A 21,317-nucleotide genomic window follows, 5' to 3' on the forward strand; every position below is an offset into this window, starting at 1 on the left:
TAGAAGCAAGATGGAGTTGGTTAAGTTAGCTTTCTTTCACTGTCTCAGTCATAATTTTGCAAAGGTGATGGCGGTTTCAAAATGACTATCCATGAGTTTGTAAAATAATCCAGGATGCCTGTTGTTCATAGCACATAGCCTACTGTGTGTCTAAGCTGATAATCGGCTGGATTTTGGGGAGAGAAAAATGCCGAAAGAAAATGGCCTTGCCCTGCTAGAGAGTCTTCAAGTCTCCCTTTGGGTGCATAAGCAATATGGAAGGGAATGGAGAAGGAAGAGAAAGAAAAGTCACCCTGCATAATTGGGACAGGGTTGGGAACTCTTGCGGCCAATTCTTTCATGCTGCCTAGCCCCATCTGCCCTGGAGACTTCTGCTGCTTAACGGAGGCTTTCTTGTGGCTGCCCTGGAACTATGAATGGGCCTGCCTTGGATAATTTTCCCTCCAGGCACTCTCTACCTGGGGTCTGTGAACACCCTAGAAGTAGTATCCACCATGAATTGTGTGAATAATTACACGTACGTGCACACGCATGAATATATGGACCCATGCATATGTGTTCACAGCGTTCTTCAAATGCCCCATAATATCTATGCCAGTTACAACTTATGACTTCTCAACTCCATATTTACCCACTAATAGCTGCTCTGTGACAATGGACAGGATTTCCATGAGCATTTCTCCTCTACGGTGAGCTTAACGTGATGCTTTCTCAGTGGAGGGTGCTGAGAGAACAGTGCAGGTGAAAGGAGCTTCTCTTCCTGGGTCTGGCTGCTGTGAGGAGATCCAGTGGTGCTCTGCTCCAGCCATGTGCCCAGAAGGTCCCAGGCAACTAGTCTTGGCCTGGTATGGTGATCACAAAGTATCCTCCCAACACAGGCACCATGCAATCCATGCCTTCTGTCCATACTGGAGACCCAATCATTCTACATGCTCATACACTCAACCCAGCAGTATGGACATGGGCTGTGGAGGTTTGTTTCCTGCTTGTCCAATAATTGCAACCAGCTCTAGACCACGCAACCCAGCAAATCTCTCTGCCATGTAGGGGGATGCAATGATACCTTCTCCAACAATATCTGATCTCCAGCCTGGGGAGGGGGCCCCATTCCAAGATTGTCCTTCTTGGATACTCTTCCCCACTTGTAGGGAGAGTAGCCCTATAAGGTTCTCTTTACATCATATAGTTGCTCATTTATCATAGCTGAATAATTCTTTATATTAAACTTCCATTGCATAAACCACCTGTGGTTTCTATCTGTTGATTGGAACCAGGCTGATACAGTACTTGTGGCCCCCAAAATATTAAGATCCGCCATACCTAGTCCCAGGTAAAACAAAAATATAAAACTCTCAGCTCATTGCCTAGTACATAGAATACAATCCATCTAAGTAACTGTTGCTACCATGTGTTGGAGATGGAGGTCGCATAGGGTTGCCGCATAGGGTAGGCAGCTCTGCAGGATCGCCTTAGATGTTCCATCTTGCCTGTTTAGCTTGAGCTGCATTCTCTCTGGTATAGCAGTAAAATAACAAGTAGCTAAAGCTATCACTTATGGAGCACACACTTCATCTCAAGCAGTGGGCCATGAGTTTTGTATGCACTATTTGCCCCATTTCGCAGTTGGAAAAAGGTGAGGATTAATGAAGTTGGAAACTTGCCCAAGTTTTCACAGTTGACCCTGGAAGAGCTGGAATTTGAACCCAGGTATATCCAATTCCAAAAACTAAAGTCTTCACTACCACAATATATTTCTTCGTAGCATTTATTACTGGGTCAAGCTCTGTGCTAAATGGTTCACAGTGGTTATGTAATGTGTTTCCTGTCACAGCTGTGTTTGTAAGCAGTGTTTTGTTTCTGTTTTCTAGATAAACAGACTAAATGTCTCATCCAAGGCCTCTCAATTAGTGAGAGGTGGAGGCAGGATTTGAAACTGGCCCCTGACTCCAGAGCCCACACTGCTAATGTCTAGTATACTGCTTCCCTGGCTCACATAATAGAAGTGAACTTTGGGGTGTGAATGTACCCACCCCTGGGGACTGTGATGGGTGAAACAATGGAAAGCACATGGCATTTGACTCACATGCAGTTGCTGCTGCTCCAAACAATGCCATTCATGTGTGTTAATAAAGGATACAGAGCTGGTGAGAAGAAGGGTATAGGTATAGGACGAGGTGTGCCATGTCATCATCCTAACATACCTAACCCTAACCCCAACCCTAACCCTCAGGGGCAGTAATGGCCTACAGGCACCTGCATTAGGCTGGTTTGGAGGATCCATGTTCATCACCAACCCTCCCCTAGGGAGGGGGTTCCTTGACACTCAACATCTGGATCTGCCCATGGCAGATTGAGCCACTACAGCGTCTTGCCTATACCCCAGGCTCTGATTCCACCAAACCAACTGTGCCAACCCGAGTGATTAGTCCCCTTGTGTGGGCTCATGGTTGTTCACTCATTTGGCTCTAAGACCCTAGCTGCTGATGGGGAGAGGGATATACGACACATTATGAGATCCAGAATATTTGCAGGTTGCTAAGAAAAAGCACAACTATTCCACATACTGAGGACCAAAGAGCATATTCTCCTTTAGGTCTTCATAGAGAGGCTTCATAGAGAAGCCACATCCTCAACAATATCCCTGCAACAGATAGGAATCAGTGTTCAAAACCATACTTTGCATAATGTGTATCATGCCCCTCAACCAAAGCACAAAGCATTAAAAGTCATTCTTCAAGGAGTCAGTGGGAAGCAGTCAAGCTCACAAGTCCATGACTCTGGCTAAATTGGGAATAGATTTAAGAATATTTGTCTAGAGGATTGAATACATGTACTCTGCAGGCACTTATCCACAAGTAGCATTTCTCTTAGCCAAGCTTTTGAAAAGTATAGTGTGGCTCTGAGGTTGAGATTCTACTTGAAATGCTGGAACTTTCCATTGCCAGTTAAGAGATGAGCCATATACCTTAATAACAAACTGAGCTGGGGCTTGGAATAGATCCTGTTATGAAAACTCATGCACCAGACAGAACATTCCTCTCTTTCCCTGCCACTGCCAAGTCGTGTGGAGGCGGAAGCTTGAGATTGGGCTTCACCTATAACCCACTATCATGGCCCAGGTGGACATTGCTGCTGGAGGTGTCATGGACGTTAATACTGCTTTACAAGAGGTGCTGAAGACCGCCCTCATCCATGATGGCCTAGCATGTGGAATTCGCAAAGTGCCAAAGCCTTAGACAAGCGCCAAGCCCACATTTGTGAGCTTGTATCCAACTGTGATAAGCCTATGTATGTCAAGTCAGTGGAGGCCCTTTGTGCTGAACACCAAATCAACCTAATCGAGGGTGACGACAACAAGAAACTAGGGGAATGGGAAGGCCCCTGTACAATTGACAGAGAGGGGAAAGCCTGTAAAGTGGTTGGCTGCAGTTGTGTAGTAGTTAAGGACTATGGAAGGAGTCTCAGGATGAGGATGTCATCAAAGAGTACTTCAAATGCAAGAAATGAGGAAATAAATCTTTGACTCACACATGGAAAGAAAAGAAAGAAAGAAAGAAAGAAAGAAAGAAAGAAAGAAAGAAAGAAAGAAAGAAAGAAAGAAAGAAAGAAAGAAAGAAAGAAGAAAGAAAGGAAGGAAGGAAGGAAGGAAGGAAGGAAGGAAGGAAAGAAAGAAAGAAAGAAAGAAAGAAAGAAAGAAAGAAAGAAAGAAAGAAAGAAAGAAAGAAAGAAAGAAAGAAGGAAAGAAGGAAAGAAAGAAAGAAAATGTTTCTGAAGAGGACAACCCACATCCCCTCCAAAGTGCATCAAGGGAGTCCCTGCAGGCAGAGCCAAGATTCTCTTCAGGGGGAAATGTGAGAGTTCCCTAACAAGGCAATGGATGGGTAACTGATTCCCCACAATTCCACATCATGAAATGCAATGGCAATAAAAATTAGCCTGGAAAAAATGTAAAGCAGGCACATAACCATATATCCTGTTTGGCTACACATATACATATGCGTGTACACACACACACACACCTGCAGCACATCTAATTTTGAGCAATAAGCCCTGTTAAAACTGGTTGTGAATTGTACACCCAAAGTAACTAAATAAGATGATTTATTGTTTATTATTATTTCCTATTAATCTCCCTAAAGTTGGAGGATTTCCATTAAAATGATTATTTCAGATCCAGATGTGGTACCCCTTGTTTCTAGAGGTCATTAGATAGCAGTATTCATTGTCTACTAAAACTACTCCTAGTCCATGATACCCACATGAGGTTATTTGCATCCAAGAGAATGCTTGGCCTTCTGTGCTCCATTCCAGAGCAGGGTGGCAGGGCCCTACCATATGCAACAACCTGCAGGGCACAGACACTGATCCTTTGGAGCTGATGCTGGTCAGTGGCCTGCACTGTGCCTAACAGTTGTGTGGGTCAGTAGGAAAGCAAACTAATGGGCTATCTCAGTGTGGTTTCAAGTTAAAAATAAAAGAATACAGGACACATCTTTGTTTTACCCAACTGGAAATTACAAGCAGGAGAGTTCATATTTTTGCTTATATATTGTGTCAAAGGCTGGAAGAGGATCAACAAAAGTCACAAACCATTTAATATGATTTTTGGCAGGTGTTGTCACAAGATCATATAAATTATAGCAGATGACTGTGTTCCCAGCCTGTGAGCTATGCATATAGGTCAGGCTTGCAAATTATTAAGCAAAGCCATGCAAATGGACATTGCTTGCACATGCTAGAATAGGACGACTAACTCATTCTGGTTTGGCAGAGATTTCTCTTATTTTAGTACTTGTCTTAATCCATTAAGTGTTGCTATAGAAGAATACCTGAGGCTGGAGAATTTATAAAGAAAAGAGGTTTATTTGGCTCACAGTTCTGCAGGCTGGGAAGTTCAAAAAGTATGGTGTCAACATCTGCTCAGATTCTGGTGGGGGCTTTTTGTTCTATGTCATAACATGGTGGAAAAGTTCAATGGTGAGTGGACATGTGGGAAGAGACAAAACCCGAGGGGCATCCTGGCTTTACAACAACCCACTCCTGCAGAAACATTCCCATGAGAACAAAATCCAGTCTCATGAGAGAGCTGGAGCTCAACAAGTCATTCATGAGGGATCTGCCCCCATGACCCAAACACCTCCCACCAGGCACACCTCCCGACACTGCCACATTGGGGATCAAAGTTCAACATGAGTTTCGGTGGGAACAAACTCAAACCATAGTAGTACTGACTGTCCCATGTCCTGTGAAATGCCTCAGTCCCTGGCAAGCCAGGAAGGTTGATCACCCTTGCTGGTGGCCTTCCTCCCAGGTGGTGACTCCTAGCTGTGTATTCACATTTGGGGGTGAAGCACAAAACACTGACTGCAATCTCTGCGGGGGAGCAGGGCTTGTTGACTGATGGAGCTCGCCACAGAGTGTCTGAGCATCAGGTCAGCTCTTCATTGAGGAAACCAGCACACATCAGCCACTGGAGGCCCTTTGTCTGGGACGTTCCTTTTCTCCACAAATGAATCCTCTGGACCCTGGCCTGTAGATTGTAAATTAGGTTGCTCACTCTCTGGGGACTGGGGTCCCATCATTCAATATGTAGATGGTGGCTTAATCCTTGTGTTTAAACTTGACCTTACTGTTGTGGGAAGTCAGGGATCCTGAACAGAGGGACTGGCTGGAACCGCGACAGAGGAACATAAATTGTGAAGATTTCATGGACATTTATCAGTTCCCAAATAATACTCTTATAATTTCTTAGGCCTGTCTTACTTTAATCTCTTAATCCTACTATCTTCGTAAGCTGAGGATGTACATCACCTCAGGACCACTATTGTGTTAACAGTACAAATTGATTGTAAAACGTGTGTTTGAACAATATGAAACCTTGAAAAAGAACAGAATAACAGCAATTTTAGGGAACAAGGGAAGACAACCATAAGGTCTGAGTGCCTGCAGGGTTGGGCAAAAAGAGCCATATTTTTCTTCTTGCAGAGAGCCTATAAACAGACGTGCAAGTAGGGAAGATATCGCTAAATTATTTTCCTAGCAAGGAATATTGATATTAATAGTCTGGGAAAATAATTGCATTCCTGGGGGGAGGTCTATAAACGGCTGCTCTGGAAATGTCTGTCCTATGCAGTTGAGATAAGGACTGAGATATGCCCTGATCTCCTGCAGTACCCTCAGGCTTACCAGGATTGGGAAACTCCAGCCTGGTAAATTCTTGGTCAGACTGGTTCTCTGCTCTCAAACCCCATTTTCTGTTAAGATGTTTATCAAGACAATACATGCACTGCTGAATATAGACCCTTATCAAGAGTTTCTGATTTTGCCCTGGTCCTGTTTCCTCAGAAGCACATGATCTGTGTTCTCCTTTTTGCCCTTTGATGCATGTGATCTTTGTGACCTACTCCCTGTTCTTACACACCCTTCCCTTTTGAAATCCTTAATAAAAACCTGCTGGTTTTGCAGCTCAGGTGGGCATCACGGTCCTACCAATATGTGATGTCACCCCCCGCAACCCAGCTGTAAAATTCCAATCTTTGTACTCTTTGTCTTTATTTCTCAGCTGGCTGACACTTATGGAAAATAGAAAGAACCTATGTTGAAATATTGGGGGCAGGTTCCTCCGATACCTTACCTCCTCCTCTCAAATCTGTGTGGCTCAGACCTATTCTACAGTTTCTTCAGTTCAATTTATATGACAAATAACTCTCCTTTCTCCCCTGGGTGGAGGGGACCCCTGGCTGAAGAGAGTAGAGAAAGTGGCCTAGGGTTTCCACTTATGCCCCTGTTTTCCTATTTACAGGCTCACACTGTACCTCACCTCTTCAAGTGTGGATCCTTTCTGAGAGTCTGGGGATGGAGTAGGGAGAATCTTTTGGATTTTTCTTATTTTCTCCCTCTGGGGCACCCAAGTCAGAACATGCACCATTCTGCTAAATTACCACTCCTTTGTATACTATCTCCAAAATACATGTCGAAATTCTTGGTTGCTGTTTTCTCCTCTCTTGTTCCTATTGTCCTTGAAGGATTTTACCTGTGCTCTTCCTCTACTGCCATTTTATTAGGATTTGGGGAGGGAGAGGAAATAAACTTGTGTTGCAAACCAACCGTGTTTCATTGGACATCCATTTCTCTGGCAGTCTCTCTTTTGGTAACACCAGTGGGTGGATATTGGCACTTCTGGAACTATCTTCCATGTCTATTATCTTTTCTTTTCTACTTTCTATTTATTTATCCCAGTCTGCTGTTTTCAGGGAGGATTCCAATCTTTTAGTTCACTAATTAGCTCTTCAGCTGCATACATTGCACTACATAGCTCTTCCACTCAGGTGGTTTTGTTTAAACTACGAATATATTTTTTGGTTTTTATTCCCGTGATCAGTAATACAAAATGAACACATTGTTCATCTCTAACATCCTCAATTGATTCTTTTCCATCCTTTATTATTTGAGAATAAGAAATTATTCTCATTATACTTACTTCAAAGCACATTACTGGTTGTCTGTTCGTTCTGCTTAATCTTCAGATCTGGAGCCAGACAGCTGAGGTTAGTCTGTGGCTTCTCACGTTAAGCTATGTGACTTTGGACGAAGTTACTTAATCACTTGACACTTTAGTTTCTTCATTTGTAAAATGACAATAAAAATAGTCCTACCTTAAACTCTTATAAGGTAGGACTCTTATAAGGTATTCATGTGTCTATTGCAAACATAAAATAGTTCCACTTTATGTTTGCAATTGTGCCTGACATATAAATGCTCAGTAAATAGTAGCTATGGTTATTATGTTTCCTCAGATGGAAGTCTCCCTTTCGTGGTGGTGCTTCTCAAATTATATTTTTTGACAGTGAACTCATCTTTGCTCATGAGATTTTCTGCAAGAAATCTGCTGGCTTAACTTGCTGTGAGGGAGGGCTGGAAATCACTGGATGAGCTTGTGCTCCATGTTGCTTTCAAGGAGACTGCAGAACAGGCAGAGGCACCATCAGGTGCCTCTGTGCTCTCACAGCTGGTCTTTGGGGTGTGGCTGCTACTTAACTCTTTCCCAACCTGTCATGGACGGTCTTGTTGTAACAGTAGATTGAGTTTTATGTTGTCTTTGTAGATGTTAATATTTCATATCGAGTTATAAAATGTAATCTTTCTTAGTGTGCACATCTAGAACTTGTGGACTTCACTAGGATAAAATATATCAGACAAGCTAAGATGTAATCAGATACAGTGAGATGCATAAGACATCTCATTTCACACAAAAGCTTGCTTCTATTTGCAGTACTCCTCTAGTTCTGCCTTACTACACAGGAGCTCTAGCAAAATACATTTACCGAAATTGTTCAAAAGAGACGTATTTATATGTCTGTGTTATAAGTGTATATATTGCACTATTGAGTATATTCTCTGCAGGAGAGAACTTCCATTTTAAATAGGCATGGATGTGAACAGCCTTACAAGCTTACAACTCTATACATATGATAGGGGAGAGAGTTTTCCATAGACTAGTTTCTGGATCCATACTTGTTTCTCCTCCACTGCTGACGTATTTCTGAAAACAGGTGCTGGGGAAATGTTTATTATTTAGATATCATCTCTGACCCTGCTGGCTGAATCAGAACAATATTCCTGGAAGCCATTCCTGTGTTGGAAGACTAGCAGTAATGCAACCACACATAGAAATGACCGTAAACTACATAAAGCTGTCTCATCCCTAGCCAGAGCCTAAAAATGTCTATGAGCACTCCAACATGAGGGGTGTGAGGAGCAATGAGATGGAGGGGAAATCAGAGTGGAAAGAGTCAGCCATCTTAACTACAGTCAAGTGGTGCATGAGGACTTTTCAGTCAATGAAAGACCATATGAGACCATGATGGTCAGGCAGGGGCACAGAATAGGCAGGCAGCAGGGGCAGGAAGGGCTAGCAGCTCTTCCCTGGCTAGCAGGGGGGTTCTGTCCCTTCCTCACTGTGTGCTTCCTGCCTTCAGGCTGGCACAAGGTAGGTACTTGGGAAATACTGGCGAAAGTTGGAACAAGTGAATGAATGAAGGAATGAAGTCTATGGGGTCGAGGAGGTTGGGTGGCACAGGCTCAGGCCATATTTTGGAGTGGTTGAGATCTCTTGAAATCTAATGTCTGCCCCCACTTGACTGTTTCACACAATTCCTTAAATTGTGACTATAGCAAAAAAAAGAGATGACCGTTCCTGAGGTGATGATTTCCCTTAATAGCCCCTTGAGATATGACCCCAAAGGCTCAGCTGGAGCTGCAGGGAGACGCCAACCGCACTGTTCACTGCCTGTCTGTAGGCTCAGAGCAGGGTGTTGGCAGAGAAGGAACCTCCCAGCCCAGGAGTCAGACTTTCCACTGGGAGAAGCCTGGGAAGCTTGCAGTCAGCTGAAAGTTCTCTCCCAACACAGTGTATGTGGCAGATGCGTCCCCTAACTCCCCAAGGTGACTTCGGGGCAGCTCATCTGGCTTCTGTTCTGGGGAGGCAGCTGGAGGCAGAACCCCACCTGTTAGCCAGGGAAGAGCTGCTAGCCTTTCCTGCCCCTGCTGCCTGCCTGTCCTATGCCCCTGCCTGAGCATAGCTTTCCCTGGAGAGCCTAAGCCCCGGGGGGCTTTGTACGTGTGGTTCTAAAAGTGTCTGGAGCCCACTGCCCCAGAGAAAGAGACAGTTAGACACCATAAGAAGCTCCTCTTCCCAAGTCTTCATTTCTGCTTTGACAGATACTCACACTCCAGAAGGCTTGTCGGAGGCATGCCAGCCACATTTGGTCCTTTCCTTTGCTCCGGTCCCTTTGTCATGCTTTGCCGTCCTCCCTATTTATTCATGGAAACACCTCTGGAAGCCTCCAGGAGAAGACTCACGCTAGGCTAGGTGGATGCTGGGCAGCTGCAGCGGGTGGAAATGAGGCAAACCCAGAGGATTCCTACCCCAGGCTCCTGGATGTCCTGCCGAGGGGAGAGCCAGAGTGTGCTGGAAATACCAGCCTTATCTGTGCTCATACACACCATGCTTCAGTGGCCCTGCTCACCATGTACAGAGCTTGGGAAAGACTTCACATTCATTCCTGAGCCAAAAGGCATTGGGGTACAGGTCTGATGGTATGGTCCCAAGTCACATCGTCACATGCCACTAACCACAGGAAGTGTCTCCTGCCTCACCCAAAGTCTCTGCTTGTCCAGGCCCCTACAGGTAGGGTTGCCAGGTAAAATGCAAAGCATTTTGGAATCTGTGGAATGTGAACTTCATATAAACATTGAATAAATTTTTGGAATAAGTGTGTCCCAAATATTGCATACGACACACTGAATAAATTACCTATGTATCTGATATTCAAATTAACTGGATGTCCTATATTTTTCTTTTCTTTTTTTTTTTTTTGGAGACAGAATCTCGCTCTGTCGCCCGGGCTGGAGTGCAGTGGTGCCATCACGGCTTATTGCAACCGCCGTCTCCCAGGTTCAAGCAATTCTCCTTGCCTCCGCCTCCCAAGTAGCTGGGATTACAGGCATCTGCTACCATGCACCGCTAATTTTTTTGTATTTTTAGTAGAGACAAGTTTCACTCTGTTGGCCAGGCTGGTCTCAAACTCCTGACCTCGTGATCCACCTGCCTCGGCCTCCCAAAGTGCTGGGGTTACAGGCGTGAGCCACGATGCCTGGCCTATATTTTTATTTTCTGAACCCAGCAACCCTACCATTACTGAGCCATCACCGGGGCAGATAATTGAGGAATAACTAATAGCTATTGTCCATGACTCATTCTTTGGTTCTGTAGGCTTCTAACTAAGAAAAAAAAAAATCTTACCTGGACTATTACATAATTACAGCTGTTCAGGGAAGTCCCCCAGCATCTACTCCTGCAGATCTCAGGCACATCTTTGGTGTATCAGCCAGAATGATCTTTCTATGAGAAAAATATGACAAGGTCAGGCCCAAATTCAAGTATTCCTTTACAGTTTCCTGTGTCTCTCATGAAAAACAAAAAGAAAACCTTACTGTGTTCACAAAGGCTTTGTCGCTGGAGCCCTCCATAACCCTCCTGCCTCACCATGGTTCATTGTAGGCTTCATGGCAGAAGAGACAGAGTGAACCAGAGGTGGTCAGTGTGCGTTCGCATCCCAGGTCCAAGATGGGAGGAGGGAAGGGTGCACTGCTCAGTCCCTTCTACTCCCCCTTTAGCTGAGCTCCTGTGGTGGAGCTAAGAAATGAGATGGAAAAAATATAAATGTCATAAAAGGACAGATCAAATTTCCATCCTTCGTAAATGTAACTATTTATCTATAAAATATAAAAGAATCATTGGCTGGGCAAGGTGACTTATGCCTGTAATCCCCACACTTGGGGAGGCCGAGGCAGGAAGATCATTTAAGGTCAGGAGTTTAAGACAAGCCAGGCCAACATGGTGAAACCCTGTCACCACTAAAAATACAAAAATTAGCCAGGCGTGGTGGTACACGCCTGTAATCCCAGCTACTTGGGAGGCTGAGGCAGGAGAATCACTTGAACCCGAGAAGCAGATGTTGCAGTGAGCCAAGATTGTGCCACTGCACTCCAGCCTGGGCAACAAAGAGAGACCCTGTCTCAAAAATAAAAACAAACAAAAAAAAGAATCAATTATCTTAGACGTATTAATATTAGGAAAAAAAATGAGAATCCAAAAAGATGGTTGGGTATAAGATGAATAAAAAGTAAACGAAGAGTTTTTCTCATAAACCAGCAATAATTAATTTAAAATATGATAAAATAGTAACAATAGCAAATAAAAGCATAAAGAAAGTAAAAATAATCCTAACAAGAAATAAGAAGACATCAATTTTCATTGACTTGGCGTATTTACTTATAAACTTGGGAATACACATGGTCCTGGATTTATGGTGGTTTGACTTATAATTTACGGACTTTACATTGGTCCAAAAGCGATGTGAATTCAGGAGAAGCCACACTTCAAGTACACATACAACCATTCATTCACTTCCTTTATAGTAGTCAATAAATTCCATGAGATAGTCAGCACCCTATTATAAAATAGAGCTTGTGTTAGATAATTTCGCCCAACTGCAGGCTAACATAGGGTTCTGGACATGGTTAAAGTAGTCTAGGCTCAGCTATGATGTTTGGTAGGTTAGATGTATTAAACGCATTTTCCATTTAAGATATCATTTTGCAATGTGTTTATCAGGACCTAACCACCTCATAAGTTGAGGAACATTTGTACATGCTTCTCCTTGGTTTTCTCTTAATTTAGGGGAAGGCTCAATAATTTCTGTGCTGGGTCCCAAGCACATGTGGAATGGTGACCAGATTAAAAATTATCATTCAGAAAACAATCACAAATTGTTCCCCTATTTCTCATCTGATTTTGTGGGTTTTGACCCAGAGCTTCTCTCTGCCCAAGAAAAGCAGTAAATCCATGAAAGAGAGCGTTCTCCGGTGTGAGGGTGGGAGGAGTGGGAGCCTTTCTGGAGGTGGGACACATATGTGGCTGCCTCCTCAAGCAATTGGGGATGTTGTCTCATTCCTGCACAGCCCTGGGTCATGGGAGAGTGGTCCCATTCCAAGCCAACATGAGACTAGGTTGGCTCACTGAGGCCTGGGACTGAGCCCTGAGTGCCACCATCACTGCTGGGCTGCAGAAATCATTCAGATGGCTGCATGGAGGATGGAAGGCATGGTATCCCCACCCACAAATGGACCATGTGGATTCATGATGCCCATGTGTTCTTCAAAATGGTGTCTGTAGCTCCCCATCCCCCTGCACCATCTCAGGGAGGAGAGCAGGTCGCCCCTCCCATCAAACAAAGAAAGCACATCCTGAGATTGAATTTTCCAATCTTGAGGAAAGTGGGGGCTCAGAACCAGAGTTCATTTGATTTACAAAAATACAGAAATGTGATGTTTCTTGGAACCAAAGCTATGGAAACTCATGTGAACACATTCACGATTTATTATGCTTAAATCATCTTTATTCAGCTCAGGAGTGGGGTGGCTGGAAGCATAAGCTTCAGGTGCAGGAAGGTGGGTTTGGATCCAGCCTCTGCCACTTGCTCTCTGGAATAATATTCAAAACATTTAACTCCTCCAAGCTTCAGTGTCCTTATAGAAAATGGAGTAAACAATACTGGTCCCGTGACATTGCGTGAAGATTGAATAGTACATAATAAGCTGTATTAGAATTGCTTATCAAGGTGTGTGGCACGTGGTATGTGCTCGGTCAATAGCCTCTGTGTCTAGTAACAGCTCTGGTAGTAATTTTGCTAGCTGGAGAGATGGTAATAATTGTGACAGCAACAAGTATTTTATCCCCATTTCACAGATGAAGACATAGACTCAGGGAGAATAAATATCCCCAAGAGTCACTGGGTACCCTGCCCACCCCAAGACACATCCTAAGACCTGGCACACGTTAATTTTAATGATTATCTGGGTGAATGGATTAATGGAAGGGGAAAGTGGAGCCGGTGGTGTGTGGGGAGGGGGTGGTGTGAATGCCCACCGAGGTCTGAAGTGGGGTACAGAGTCGTTCATCAGCAGAAAGTTACTTGGATCACGTCTGCACTGGGGGGCTCTACCCTAGAGGCCTAGGCCGGCTGTCTTCAGGTCAGGGGGCTGAGTTGGCATCCAAAGACTCAAAGGAGTAAATCGTACATGTCAGTCACGGGGTTGGCTTGGACACCACTGTGCTGGGGCACCACTGGGCCCTCTGACCACCTGGAGAACCTGACCAGGCCTGCCCTGGAGACCGCAGAGTGCCAGAGAATCTCCACTGTGGCCTTAGCTCCACATAGGGTTTCCCTGAAGTCCACCTCTCTCTGTCATTATGCTTGGCCAGGACTGCACATCCTGATGGCACTGGGCAGGCAGTGGGCTGCAGAGGGAGAGCAAAAGGGACCAGGAGGCAGGCACTCTGTGACGTCAGAGGGTCCTTCTACCCCAAAACCTCACTGCTGCCATCTGTAAGGGAAGGAACTGGACCAGATGGGGAATAAGGAGGGCTCCATCTCATGCTGAAGGCCAGGGCTAGGAGTGGCTGCCTGGGGTGCAGTGCTGGGAAGGTTTGCAAGGGAAGTGTCAAGGCTGGCCAGGGAAGAGTCAGGACCCATTAGGGGAATGAAGTGGCTAAGGATGCCTTCAGCTCTAATAGCCACAAGTGAATTCTATTGAAAGCGAGTTCCAGCATCTCACAGACCAAGTGGAGCCTCGGGATGGAGGCTGAAGGCCAGACAGGATCCTCCCTGTCCCGTGGCATAAATGCCTCTCAGAACTCACAGATGGTCAGTCGGTTGTACAGGCAGTTCCTGTCATTCCACCGCCCGTCTGTGTACATCTCCACACACTGCTCTGTTCCCTGACCCGCGGGCTCCCCTGGGTACCAGTTGGTGTAGTTTACAGGGGTCTCATCTGAGTAGCGGAAATCTCCAGGGCTTGGACCCTCAGTCAGGCCCACATAGGCATACGTGTTGTACTTCTTCACGAAGCTTGCAATGGCTTCGTTTTCCTCTGGATTCCTCGGGACAGCAATGTGGCCTCCTGCTCTGGCGCATGCCTCCTGAATGGCATCAAAAGTGGCAGACTGCCCATTGGTGGAGAAGACCTTCTCTCCTACTGCCAGTATGGACTCCTGTAGACTGAGGGCTGGGAGCAGAGGAGAGTGGGTCAGGCCATTGACTGCTTTGTCTCTAAGCCACCTCCCTCACCGGGGCTCTCGGCCACCGGACTTTCCCCAGCCTCTCCATCTGCCTCTCTCTGTGTCTTCTGTTCCTCTTCCAATTGCAGTTTTCTAAATTCATTTTTAGACTCTCCTCCATTTATTCATTCACCTAAGTAACAATTACTTATTGCCAGAAATGGTGCCATTTCCAGGGATTCAGTGGAAAGTAAGATGGGTGGAGAACTTGCTTTCCTGTGAAATGCGGAGTGAAGTGTGTCGGGTTCTGTCTCCTCTGGGCCATTCAAAGACATCAGAAAAGCGAGCATCATTCCTTTCCCCAAGACCTGACATGTGCGAGCCTGTTTGTCATCTCTATGTTCTAGAAGCTGCTGCTGAGAATGAGGGGAATTTGTCGGAAACTCCTACCCTGTGAGGCCCAGGGGGTCCCCTTACCTCCCCTTGTCTGCAAGATTTGATGTCTGAAGTCGTGGAGTGTGGCTTGGAGCTCCTCATCTAGATGAGCTGGAAGCCCTGCGGAGAGCGCCCCACACAGAAGGAGGGGCAGGCCAGTGAAGACCCCCACTTGCTGCCACGCAGGCATTTTGCCATCTGCAATCCTGGAACTCTGCCCTTTCATTGCTGCTAGGCATCGCCCGGCCCCAGGCTCAGAGGGTCCACAAGACTCCAGTGTGTCTCCACACCCCCGGTCCCCTATTCTTTAGCGAAGTGTTGCCCCTGTTGAGACCCCCACCCCTTGTCCTCTTTCCTGCTCTGTCCCTCGAGTGGCTCTGTCTGCCCGCCTCTGTGGGGCAAGTCCCTCTCCCGCACCCTCCACCAAGGGCAAGCATGATGCTCTCTGTGCTGCCCTGATGGCCTTGCTTACCGCTCTGAGCTTCAAATTCCCATCTGCCTGTGGGCTCCTGATCACACCATCTGCCTGGATGTCTGGTCCACATTCACCCTTCAGACCGCCCCCAGCGCTGCGTCCCAGGATGCGCCTCCCCCGCCTCCCAGCGCTGTCCCGTGTCCCACACCTGACTCCGTGTTTCCCCATCGGCGGTCACGAGGCATGGAGGACCTCCCACACCTGCCCTTCCCTGAATTGTGACCACACTCCCCAGACACTTTGGCTTTCTCCCTCAAGTTCACATTCTCTTACTTAGGTTGAGCCAAATGCTCTTGGGGAACCTGCAGGGTTTGTCTGATCCCCATCAGCCCTGTGTAATGGACTTCAGGGTTGCTGTGCCCGTGTTCCCACTGCCCACCTGCCCCACCCTGCTCACCTGGAGGGCCCCTCTCGCCAGGCTTCCCCTTTTCTCCACGCTGTCCAGGGATACCAGGGGCTCCAGGCAGCCCATCATTCCCAGGAGGACATGGCATATCTCCAGGCGGACCCATGGGGCCTGCAGAGAAACAGGACATGGATGTGTGGGATCCGTCACCCACAACTGGTTGGAGCTAGTGAGACTCGACCCTCATTATCACTGGGGCTGTCCCAGTTATCACTCCATGGGCACTATGAGGACAGACTCTCCAGGATGCGCCATCCTAAGGGCCCCAGGAGCCCACCAGGTCCCACCCAGCTCACTATGGCCCACAGCCTAGGGACCTAGACAGACGGGCCTTCTGAAAAGGGGTCTGTGTCCCTCCGCAGAGGGTGGGGTCTCCAGCACAGTACCTGGAGGGCCAGGGTCTCCTTTGACACCATCTCTCCCATCCCTGCCTGGCAGGCCATGGGATCCAGGAGTGCCGGGGATACCAGGGCTTCCAACACAAACATCCTTCACTTCGCACGCAGCGCCAGAGGCTGCCATCAAGGTGAGAGTGAGGGCCAGAGGGCACAGCCACATGGCTCCGGCTCCAGCTGCTGCTCCTGCAGGAGGGATGGCCGTGAGCCCATCTGCCGCCTCTGCCAACATCTCCCCCACTGTGCTCTGTCAGGACTCAGGAAGCTGGGCAGAGCCCGAGAGGCAGGGCAGGCGAGACCAGAGTGCTGGGAAGACCCGAAGCACCCAGGAAAATTCCCAGCATCATCTGGCACCTGGCGTGGTCTCCCGCTTCAGGCTTCCAGCTGGAGGTGTGGGGTCTCCAGGCTGCTGAGGAGGAGGAAGAGTAAGGAGCTCTGGGGAGCCCGGGGACCTGGACTCCACTGTAGTCTCCTTTCTGTCAGTGCCTCACTGTTACCCTGGGAAACTGGCTTCACCTCTCTGACTTCCGTGCCCTGCAGAAAAGCTGCCCTGTCCCTCCCAGTCTATTAGGAGCAAGGATGAGGTCACTCACTCACTGACTCACTCCATCTGTCCCTCATATGTGCAGTTACCTTCTTTTCAGGCTCTAAGAAATCAACGACCTGAGAATGAAAAAAAGATGAACATAGCCTAGGCCCCTCAAGGTGATGATCAGGGGGGTGATGACCCTCTCACAGTCAGTAATTAGGTCTTCCTTCTCCTTGGGGTCTGTTCTCCCACTCCCGGGCTTAGGCCCTGCTGAGCCCCTGGTAGAGATGGACCTGGCCAAGGAAGATATCAAAGCATGAGGGCCTTTGCAGGTCATCCATGTTGACTGTGCTGTGAAACACATCTCAGTGGAAAATAGGGAGTCACCCTCCTTCCCAGCCTGGGCCTTGGTCAGGCCTATGGCTGCTGGGCTGGTCCTCTCTGTCTGCGATCCTCATGCTGGAGAACACCCAGAAGATGGGGCTAAACTCACCCACACACAGAGCCTCCAGCTGCTTGGGTCTCTGCCTCCAAGTCAGAGCATACAGGTGGACAACAGCATTTATAGGGTGTGGGCTGCCAGGCTTCTTCCACACCCCTGAGAGCTCTACTACAAAACCTGTGCTCCAAGCAGGAAATAGGCATGGTGTTTACACAGCATGTTTCCCTGCAGAACACTCAGGTTGGAGGAACACTTAGGACCCTTGAGAGGAGCACAGAACCTGGTAAAGAAAAATACGAGGTCTGTAAGAAGAGAAATGCCTCCACTGGTTAAGGTCACCCACCCTGCACTCAGGGAGATCCACTTGGCTCCTGGTTTAGTGTCAGACGGTGAAGAAGTCACTGCTCCAGTTGAGGGTGGTCAGGTTGATCCAGGCCAACCTATCTGCCCTGTAACCTTGCTCAGCTCTGAGCCCCAGGCCCCCCCAGCTGGTGTCCCTGGAGCCTGCAGCCAAGTTGGTGGGCACATGGACAGAGTGGCAGGGAAATATGCTGCATGTTCCACTTTCGTCTGCCCTAGCAGGTTCAGCTGGAGGAGTCAGGGCAGCACCTGGAAGGTCACGGGAGAGCTGCTGTTTCTGTCTTTGGTAGAACATCACTTTGGGTGATGTCTGGCAATCTGCAATGGTGATTATGCTAAGTGTCCCAGTGATATATGAAGTCCTAGTCCTGGTTCAAGCATCTGGATTAGGAGGGAATCTCCAACTGTGGAAGTGGTGATGATGGAAACCAAGACAGGAAAACCTCCCCTGGCTTATTTGGAATTGGTTTGAAAAATCTCAGACCCTTGAGGAGTCTGGAGCTCTTCCGGGGAGCAGAAGCTCAGCCATGGACCCCGCTCCCAGGAGCAGGAAGCTGGCCAGTGCAATTTGTAGCACAGGGTCTTTCAGCTGCCCCAGTGTTGCCTGCCACACTATGTGGTAAGTGCTGGGCCAGGTGTGGGATGGGGGAGTCAGGCCTGTGCAGGGCAGGGGCAGGTGGGGCGCAGCTCCAGCAACTCGGCTGTGGGGGGGCAGGGCTGTTTTGTAGGTGATGAGCAGGGACAGAGGCCAACTCGGATGTGCAGGGCCTTGTGGTTGGCAGGGCAGGGCATGGCTTTAGGGGAAAGGCACACCTGAGTTTTGAACCACAGCTGTCATTTATTAACCAGGTGGACTTGGTCAGTTTCATTTTTCATTTTATTATTCTGAAACAACATCAAAATTACAGAAAAATTGCCAGCATAGTACGACTTTTTTTCCTGAACCTTTGAGAGTAGGTTGTCAACATGAAACGCCAACACCCCAATACTTTAGTGTGTTTTTCATGCAAAGGCGTTTTCACCTTATAACCATAATCAAGAAATTAACACTGATGCAATAACTCCACATAGCCTTCAGGCCCTATGCAAAATGTACCCAACGCCCCAGTAGTGTCCTCTATAGCAAAGGATCCGTTTCTGAGTCATGTGCCTTATTCGGTTGTCACGCTTCTCCAGTGTCCTGAAACCCACGAAGTCCCTCTGTCTTCCCTTCACCTTCATGACCTGAACACAGTGTGAAGATCACAGGAGACTGACTGTGTAGAATGCCCTTCACTTCGTTTTTTCCTGAAGTATTGTCTCACGATTAGATTCAGGTTCTGTAACTTCGGCAGAAATACCACAAACACCCGCTGCGCTCCTCTCCCACTCTGCCAGGGGCATGGGACTTTAGTTTGCCCCGAGAATAATGATGTTCACGTTGATCATTGAATAAAGTGGTGGGTGTCACGCTTCGCTACCATGACTACATTATTTTTCTGGTTTTAATCAGTGACTATGTTGTGAGGACACACTTTGGGACTATTGTAAAGATCCCATTCCTCATCACGCTGTCTTTGTCGCCCATTGATTACTTTGTAGCAATATGGATTCGCACGTAAGGGCTACCACCGGCCGCCAGGGGGTGCCGAGCACTCGCCTGCGGGCTGCAGCGGGGCCCTATGCGTGTTTGATGTAGAAACAGCTACAGTTTACCAGCACATGGCACCAGCAACCCTAAAGAATGTCGTTAAGAAGCACAAGCTTGTCACTCTTAGCCCTAAGAATTGCTCCAGTCCCTGCTGAGTTCCGAGTGCCCATGCCAGGCCACTCAGCCGCGTCCACAGCCTCCTGCTCCTGCTCAGGCCCCACAGCCCCCGCCGGTCCGCTCTCCTTCAGTGCGCTTCTCACTCTCCTCGGGCTTCATCCCCCATGCTGGGCCACCTCCCTCTGCGGGGACATCCTCTTCACACTGCCAGGCCCTGGGTGCCCACGCAAAGCCACCTTAGAGTCCACAGTCTCACTGCACTCTGAGTCCCACTCCCTGTGGCAGGACTCCCTCCTCACCCAGTGTGACTGAAACAAGGAAGATGACGCTTTCCCAAGTGGGCAAAGTAAGACTGAGGGGCGCAGAGTGGGAGCCATGCGCCGCCCTAAGGACAGCCCACAGGCGTCTCTGCAGATTCGAGGCCTCTGCTCAAGGGACCCTTTCCTTCCCCTTTCTCCAGCTGCACTGCGTGCTAGCATTGGGAAGAAGCTGCCTGTCGCTGCTGGAGCTTTCCCGTCATTTTGAGTCATCGCAGCACTCTATAAGGCATACAGAGAGTAAATCCCCATTCCATGCCTCAGTCAACTGAGGCTGACAGGCATTGTGTGGATTGCCAAAATTACCCAGAAATCCTCTTTCCAGCTCAGTCCTCTGCCAGAACCTTCCCAGAGTCGGAGGGATGTGCTTATTCTACCTGTACCTGGAGACAAAGAGATGCATAAATTGATTTACTAATTATGGATATATTTCAAAATCACTTCTACTGTCAGAATCTAAGGGGCAGCTCGGCCACATTAAGGGAATGGAAGTTGACACTTCTCTTCCTTGATGCAGCCAGCAAACTAAGCAAATATGTGTGTATGTATTTTATATATATATATACACACACACATATATTGTGTGCTGTATATTTACACACATATCTATATTACATTGGCAAATCTAATAAATGCCAATGCATTCTTTAAAAGAATAACACAGTAAATCTTTCTATTACCTAGAAATGACATATTTTAATTTTCATCAACACAGCTCTCTCACCTCTCTACCCTGAGCATTTTGAGTCTTCCAAACCCCAGAGAAACACATCATGCCTGGGATACAGAGAGAGACTCCATCTCAAAAAAAAAAAAAAAAAAAGACTGGTGAAACTGGGCATCCTTGTCATGCTCAAATTATTAGCGGAAAAGCTTTCTAATTTTCTCCATTCAATATGATGGTGGCTGTGGATTTTTTGTATATGACCTTTACTGTGTTGAGGTACTTGATTTGTACACCTAATTTGTTGAGCATTTTTATGATGAAGGGATGTTAAATTTTGTCAAAATTTTTTTTGCATCTATTGAGATGATCATATGTTTTCTTCTTTGTTCCATTGATGTAATGTATCACACTTATTGATTTATATATGTTGAACCATCCTCGCATCCCTGAGATGAATCCCATTTGATCATGGTGATTATATTTTGGATGTGCTGCTGGATTCTGTTTGCTAGTATTTTGTTGAGGATTTTTGTTTCTCTGTTCATCAGAGATGTTAGCCTGTACTGTTCTTGTTGTTGTTGTGTTTATGTCTGGTTTTGCTGTCAGGATATCAGGATAATGCTGGCCCCATAAAATGCGATTGGAATAATTTCCCCCTCTTCAATTTTTTGGAATAGCTTGAAAAGAATTGGTCTTTTTCGTTCTTTAAAACTTTGGCAGAATTTAGCAGTGAAGGCATCCAATCATGGACTTTTCTTTGATGGTGGACTTTTTATTATTGATTCAATATTGTTACTAGTGATCGGTATGTTCAGGCTTTCTATTTCTTCCTGGTTCAGTCTTGGTAGGTTGCATGTGTCCAGGAATTCATCCATTTCCCCTAGATTTTCCCATTTGTTGACATAAGTTGTTAATAATAAT

General features: G+C 47.0%; 1 protein-coding gene and 1 pseudogene across 4 annotated transcripts; one reads left to right on the forward strand and one right to left on the reverse strand.

Annotated features, from left to right (window-relative positions):
* The first annotated feature begins 3,110 nt into the window (after positions 1-3,110).
* Positions 3,111-3,507, forward strand: LOC112423887 (small ribosomal subunit protein eS12-like; annotated as a pseudogene).
* A 9,404-nt stretch (positions 3,508-12,911) lies between these two features.
* LOC105466217 (pulmonary surfactant-associated protein A-like) lies at positions 12,912-17,428 on the reverse strand. 4 transcript variants are annotated; one of them, XM_071069796.1, is made up of 6 exons: positions 17,357-17,419; positions 16,928-16,997; positions 16,326-16,520; positions 15,931-16,050; positions 15,101-15,178; positions 12,912-14,631 (listed from the first exon to the last, which is right to left on the reverse strand). In XM_071069796.1, exons 2-6 carry the CDS (start codon positions 16,953-16,955, stop codon positions 14,255-14,257), a joined length of 798 nt encoding a protein of 265 aa, XP_070925897.1. In that variant the 5' UTR covers positions 16,956-16,997; positions 17,357-17,419; the 3' UTR covers positions 12,912-14,254. The 4 variants fall into 4 exon arrangements, with proteins under 4 accessions (XP_070925897.1, XP_070925899.1, XP_070925898.1 ...); XM_071069798.1 differs by having other exon boundaries at positions 16,968-16,997; positions 17,357-17,406; XM_071069797.1 differs by lacking the exon at positions 16,928-16,997 and having other exon boundaries at positions 17,357-17,428.
* Positions 17,429-21,317: the final 3,889 nt, after the last annotated feature.

Source organism: Macaca nemestrina, chromosome 9, assembly GCF_043159975.1.
Source record: "Macaca nemestrina isolate mMacNem1 chromosome 9, mMacNem.hap1, whole genome shotgun sequence".
Lineage (NCBI taxonomy): Eukaryota > Metazoa > Chordata > Mammalia > Primates > Cercopithecidae > Macaca > Macaca nemestrina.